General features: G+C 32.7%; 1 protein-coding gene across 1 annotated transcript; it reads left to right on the forward strand.

Annotated features, from left to right (window-relative positions):
* Positions 1–4,877: 4,877 nt before the first annotated feature.
* LOC118031373 (ethylene-responsive transcription factor 12-like) lies at positions 4,878–5,777 on the forward strand. Its single transcript, XM_035035759.2, has one exon. The coding sequence runs from the start codon at positions 5,035–5,037 to the stop codon at positions 5,563–5,565; it is 531 nt and encodes a 176-aa protein (XP_034891650.1). The 5' UTR covers positions 4,878–5,034; the 3' UTR covers positions 5,566–5,777.
* The last annotated feature ends 1,321 nt before the right edge of the window (positions 5,778–7,098 follow it).

A 7,098-nucleotide genomic window follows, 5' to 3' on the forward strand; every position in this document is an offset into this window, starting at 1 on the left:
TCCCATAACTTTGTTTTCTTTCTCCATTGTTGAGTTTATAAACTCTAAGCTTTAATTGGGTATAAAAATATGTGTTTATATATAAGATTTTTAGATTGGAGGTACGTAGTGTATTTAAGCCTTTGTGCATGCAAGTCCAATAGTTCCATGCATCTTCTCGAACAAAAAAAAAACTTCCTATCAATAATATTCCTGTCTATACTTTGGAAGGATATATATCTTATTAAAAAAAAAAAAAAAAAGAGGTTAATAAGTGTCGAGGAATTGGAAATTAATATTTCCGTTAACCTCAAACCAAACATGACCTAAAAAAAGGGTTAGCATTGGAAAGGGAGAGAGTCTAAAGTGGCGTTAGAGAGGGGCGAAGATGAGGTTTTCACGACATCATCTCTTCATCTCTCTATCCAGTGAAGGATATGCTCAAGGAGCAAGCATAAATGGTTAGAACACAGACAGTACAATCCATGAATGATGTCGTCATTGTTTACTGGATGCATGCATGTGTGCTTGTGCAGAAGATACAGCCCTCAAGACTCTTCAACGAATATATGTGCAGATAGTTAAGAACAAAGCTTTACTGTGTCAGAAACTTATTTAACACTTTTGGGCAGCAGCAGATCTTGTACTAACTGCTAGTAACCCATAATTTAAAAATCTGGTTCTAAGTTGGGGGCTCGAAGCTGAAGAAAGCTGACCTCATAGCTAGAGTGAATTTACTTTTCTTCTTTAATCGAGTTCGATCTTTTTGGACCACGTTTCAGACAAATTACCATTCCAACACTCCTCCCGCAAGGCTAGCTTTTGGCAGAGGCACTCTGTGTCGTGTTGAACGTCCACAGAAGGCAAAAGCAGAATAGGGCTAAAATGGTGTTCTTCTCCTTCTCCTTCTCCTTCTCCTTCTCCTTCTTCGTTTTCGTGATTCATGGTCTCCTATCCTCCAAATCAGCGGCAGACATCAATAAGGCATGATGAACACAGAGAAAAATGTATTCGTTATATTCTTACGAAGTTACGAGTATAAAACCATAGACGCAAGCTTGACAAAAATCGCACTCGTAGATCCAGATTTTAGGGGAGTAAATAATAATAATAATAATAATAATAATGAGCCCATATCGTGGTCCTGTCCATGCAACTGGCCTATCAACTATGATTCTGATGAGAACAAGACACCCTCCTCCTCAGCCTCCCCTAAGATATGTAGCAGTACAATTATATATATAAAAAAAAAACAATGAAAAAAATTCCTAGATACACCACACGTGTGTCTGATGTAATAATTAAAGCAGAGTCGAAGAAAAGAACTAAAATCATGAAAATAATAATAATAATCATAATACCCCTTTCACGTGAACATGTGTCAGTTTCCCTCCCTGAGATTTTTCAGTCACCAACACAACCCCCAAGATTCACCACCCACCACCATAGCGACACCACCGTACCCCCCCCCCTCTCTCTATATATATAATCTTTTTTTCTTTTTCCTTTGTTTTTCTTTTGAGTTAAAAAACAAAACTACCTTTCATTTTTTTGCCAATTTACAACTCGGGTTTTCAAAAACATACAACAGTAAGTGTTATTAAACAAAGTTCAGGTTTGGTGGGTAAATCTGATAACCTTCTAACTTGATTCTTGGCTAGGGTTGTATTTTATTCAGTTAAATTTAATCCATTTAATATGTTAATTTATGACATGATTAACGTAGATAAAATCCAGGTAATTTTCTTAAACAACTTGTAATTTTTAAAAACATTCTTGAAAATACGTTATTTTAGATTGTCCAAATTCAAACTGAACCTTGCTCCAGCTAGATTTTATAACTATGCATTTAAGTTGGATATGGCATTATTAAAAGTGAAAAAGAAAGAAAAGAAGAAGAAACCAAAAGGGGCTCTTCCATCGGTGGCAGCCATGGAGTTGCCGGAGTAGATAGATACTTCAGGTGAAAGGGGATATCCAGGGTTTGTAGGGAATCTGATGGCTAAGCATGGTGACAAAAATTTTACAGACGATGATTTCGAGCTGCCTCCTATGACGATGGCAAAACCGATTTGATACATTGATAAACTAAAGAAGAAGAAGGCTAAGTTTGTCATTTACTCTCAAATATTCAGATTTTGTTTTTACCACGATAATACATTTTGATGATAATGGTTTCAGTATATTTTGTTAGGCCCAAAAACCGAGTCAACACACTATCTAAAAATAACTCAAACTCGGGCCTGTCTCCCCAGCTCAGACACCACAACCCCATGTACCCTCCACGTGGGGGCTCTGTGCAACTTTTCTTTTTCTCGGCTCTCTGCAACTAAAAAACGACAGCAGCTACCATCCACTCACTAACAGACACGCCAACCACTAGACCCTGCAATATCTGATCCGATCTAATAATCATAATTATTATAACACACGCATATGCATGCACCCTAGCTAGCTGCCTCTAAAAAAATGAGAGACCACCTCATTATTTATTTATTTTAAAATATAATATAAGGGATGTTTGCTTTTTAGAATATATATTTTTTAAAATAATAATTTTTTATATTTTAAAAATTATTTTTTATATCAATGAACTCAGCAGCAACGTACATCTGGGGATTTGTTTACTTGCTCGCTTGCTAGGGCTGACGTCAACATTACAAGCACTAACGTGTGGTCACACGACATCCACTCGCTCACGTACATATGTTGTGTTTTGTAACACACGCTCTCCCTTCTTATGTCTAATCAGGCGGCGGCTATGAAATTCTATTGTTGTTCTTTTTATTTATTTATTATTGTTTTTTTTTTTTTAAGTATGTAGGACCCGGTCATTTTAATCAATGATAATACTCAAGACTGACTTGTGTCTTTATATATTCACTTGCATATCCTTCCATAATTTTTAGTGATATTAAACGAGTTTTTATTTATTTATTTGAATTTTACACATTAAAAAAAAACATTATTAAAATAAAATAGTTCAAAAAAATATTTTAAAAAATATCATAATTTAGAGACTCCCAAGATAGAAAGAACAATAGTTATTTTCATAAATTGTAAAATGACCTAACACAATTTACAATAAAAATATAAGAGAGGGAAGAGAAAGAAGGAAAAATTCCCAATAACAATACCAACATATTATCGACAAGATAAATCAAATGATATTAACGATAAATGAAGTGGGTCACACGAGCCTCTCAAAGATGGTAGGGTTTATTTGTCTTTAAATAGTTCATTGACCTACTTTAATCACAATTGGTGATCTTACTTGGTGCTATTAGATTTGTTTTGTTGAAATCTTTCTAACAATACTGATAGTGTCGTTCTCATAATTACACTTGGAATAAAAATCTTTTATATACAGTGTAACATATAATAGTTAACATACATACCAAAAAAAGTAAATTTCATTTTTTCTTGGATTAATGATGATGAATTAGTCACATTTGGATAACACGCGTCACTTATAATAAAAGAGAAGATGGAGAGAAATAAAATGATACGACTGAAGCTTATTTTTTACCACTAAAAATCGCCGCACACTTTTTCAAATAAAAGATAATATTTGAATGTGAAATCATGTTATTACCCTCAACCACACTAATAATTAACAAAAAAAAAAAACGGAGGTTAAAAGACCTTAATACCCTTGACCTAATGAATTAAATTTCTTGGATCCAAAGATATATGTATAATTATATATATTATGTACAAAAAAATACCTAAATACCTCCATCCCAAATTGTTTATTTTTTTACCCTTGAAGATATTTTGGTTATTTATTGGTCATTAAAATGCCGAACATATAAAAATACCCTAATTAAATTAATAATTATTAATACACGGTATAAAAATATAAAAATATTTCTGGTTAAAAGAGAAGTAATTTTTGATTGGTTTGACAAAATGAACATTATACTTAGAGGTGAAGAAAAACACGAGAAGGGGTCCGAGGTTTGTTTTTAGTGTTTTTTTGCTACACGTAAGCTATTTAGCCCTTTTTGTTTTTCAATCCAGCTCTGCTTTATGATCAAGTGAGCTTGATCTGACTCTGACATAACGAATTACTTAATCGCAGACTTGACTCAATGATAAACCTAATCCAACTTGGGATCCGAAAAACTGGATCACTGATCGAACAGACCGGGTTTAACAAGCTCCAAATAAAGTCTTTTATGTTAACCAGTCTTGATTTGCATATATATATATATATATATATATATATATATATATATATATATATGCGATGATAGTTAATTTTTAAAAAATTATTTATAATTTTTTTTAATATTAATATATCAAAATAATTTAAAAATAAAATAATATTAATTTAAAATAAAAAAATATTTTTTAAAACACATAATCAAACTATTTTTAAAATTAAAAAGGTGTGTTGTAGGCATAATTTTTAGACCCGGTTTGATGATCGGCCTAGTCCAAGACCTAGGTTCTTGGATTTGACTAGGTCACCGAGGGTCACTCTGGTTATTTTTTTTTTAAATCAAAACGATGTTGTTTTAGTAAAAAACAAAACAAAAATCAACAGGTTCCAATTAAGTTTTTGACCGGATCGTTAGGTCATACAAAGTATTTTTTTTTCCTTATTTTTTTTTTCAATCCGGCCCTGTTCTAGCCCTTGGTTGGCTGGGTCCCGGGTCGGGCCGGGTTTCAAAACTATTGAGGTATGTATTAGTTTTTAAAGTATTATTTATTTTATTTTTTAAAATTTATTTTTGATAAAAATATAATAAATAAATAAATATTAACAGAATTACAGTTTAACTGCACCGCAGACACCTTTTAAATAATTAAATAAGAAAAAATTAATTAAAATATGGATTTGCACATACAAAGGCCCAATCAATTCTTTATATAAACAACCTGGTCGTGCCGTCCAGCCGACGATTACGGGTGACTAAGTGGGACCCTCTACTTTTATACTCTCTCTCTCTCTTTCCCTCGCTCTGCTTTCTCTTTTAACTTCTCTCTCTTACTACTACTTCTTCAGAGCTTCCTTTTCTATTCTCCCTTTCTGCTTCCTTTTTTTTCATGGCTTCTTCGAGGGAAGGACACTACAGGGGGGTTCGAAAGAGACCATGGGGTCGCTATGCTGCAGAGATACGTGACCCATGGAAGAAAACACGAGTTTGGTTAGGCACATTTGACACACCTGAAGAAGCTGCGCTTGCTTATGATGGTGCAGCTCGTTCTCTTCGTGGAGCTAAAGCAAAGACTAACTTCCCATCACCTCCCTCCACTTCTGGTCTCTCTTTTGACCTCAATCTTCCATCGGATCCTCACCACCACCACCTTCATTGGAGTTCATGTCCTCATTTGGGGTCTCACAGGTTTGGTGGTTTTGGTGAGTTCTTGCAGACTGGAGTAGTTTTTAATGAAGTGAACCTCCATGCTATCGAGGCTGCAGCAGCTTCTGGTTCAGTAGCGAAGAATGAGGGTCCTGGTCTTGGTGCTGTTGCTGGAACTCCGGCGCCGGAAAATGTTGCTCCAGTTTCATTTTTGGGGATGGTGCGACGTGGGCTGCCAATAGATTTGAACGAGCCCCCGCCTCTGTGGCTGTGATTGAATATTTTTAGCTATAATTTAACTGATGGTGATGGGCTGTATCTTCTTGTTCTTCTTCGTCTTCTAGGTTTCTATTATTGACCTTACCACCATCTCTTTTTTTCTTTTTTTTTCAGTTTCTACCTCCCTTCTGTACTGTTTACTATCGTCTCTTTGTATTAAGAAAAGGAGGGAGTAATATTAACAACAAAATCATTAAAAACTAAGAATCATGAAGCACTTCTGCTAGTATATATATAACTTTGCTTTTCAGCTTCTTTTAGTATCAATGGCAACTTCTTTTCATCCGTTAATATACTTGTCAATCTCTGCGGTTTCCGGCCTGGATTCTGCGTCCTGGTTTAGACCCACACCACGAAGAAGACAGAAAATGATTATATTATTGTAAACAAAGAGTTCTTTTGTTTTTCCTTACCTTTTGCAATTTTATCTCACGCGCTTGTTTGAGACGCGCTAGTGCTTTGAAGGTTGAGCTTCATCTTGGCACTCATAAAATAGTGGTGTATAAAATATTTATTTAATGCCATCTTTTATTGTAAGAACATAAATCATATGTTTGTTTACAAGGAACTATTTTGTATATCCGTCCTATGTTATTCGGAAATTTAAATTTTTTAGTATTATTATTAAATCTAAAATTACAGTTGTTTTGAAAATTTTTTCTTCAAAATAAAATTTTCTATAAACATTTTTCTTATTTATTTTAGCTGATGTAATATTTTTAAGTGGAATAATTGTTCTTGTTTAAAAACAAAATATTTAATGATTGTTAAAAAAAAGTTGACAAACAATATTAAAATAATATCTATATTTTGTGTGATTAAAAACTAAAATGAAAATCATAAATATAATAAAACAATATTCGAAATCTATTTAAAATCTTAATAATAATAAAAATTTTCAAATTTTTTTTCATAATTAGTATTATTATTTTATATCAGATACATAATATTTGAAAAAAAATAAATTATTAAAATTCAAATAAAAATTTATAATAGCATTTAAGAATTTAATAGTCTATAAGAACAGGGAGAGTAATTGAATTTAGTAATTTTTATTAAGGGTAAAAAAAACCCAAAGAAAAATAAGGAAAAAAGAAAGAAAAAAAAAGACAGCAAAGAGCTAGACCCAATGCCTAACCTGACAATATACCAGGATAGACTTGCTCACCTTGTCCTGTTTATTTTTCTTATTAGGAGGGAAAATGCCGCCTTTTATTTTTATTTTGAAAAAATGCCCTACTTTAGTTTTTTTATTATTATTATTATGAAAGGTGTGGACAACATGTATTTTTTAAGAAAGAAAAGGTGTGACAGAAAATAGGTAGTTTATTTATACCCCCGTGCTTGAACCTGTAATCTCTGGCTTGTACCTTGCACTAACCATCTTGATTATGATAACATGATTAAAAAATATATATTAAGGTAACAATAAAGCACCATAAGAAACCTTTAGAAATAATAAATTTTAATCGATTGTGTTGTTAGAAAGAATGCAATCCTATAAATTGTGTTATTTCCTCACATGTTA

The sequence above is a fragment of the Populus alba genome, chromosome 11, assembly GCF_005239225.2.
Source record: "Populus alba chromosome 11, ASM523922v2, whole genome shotgun sequence".
In the NCBI taxonomy this organism is placed as follows: Eukaryota; Viridiplantae; Streptophyta; class Magnoliopsida; order Malpighiales; family Salicaceae; genus Populus; species Populus alba.

Coding starts and splice junctions, on each gene's coding strand:
- LOC118031373 (XM_035035759.2), top strand. CDS start 5,035: ATGGCTTCTTCGAGGGAAGGACACTACAGGGGGGTTCGAAAGAGACCA.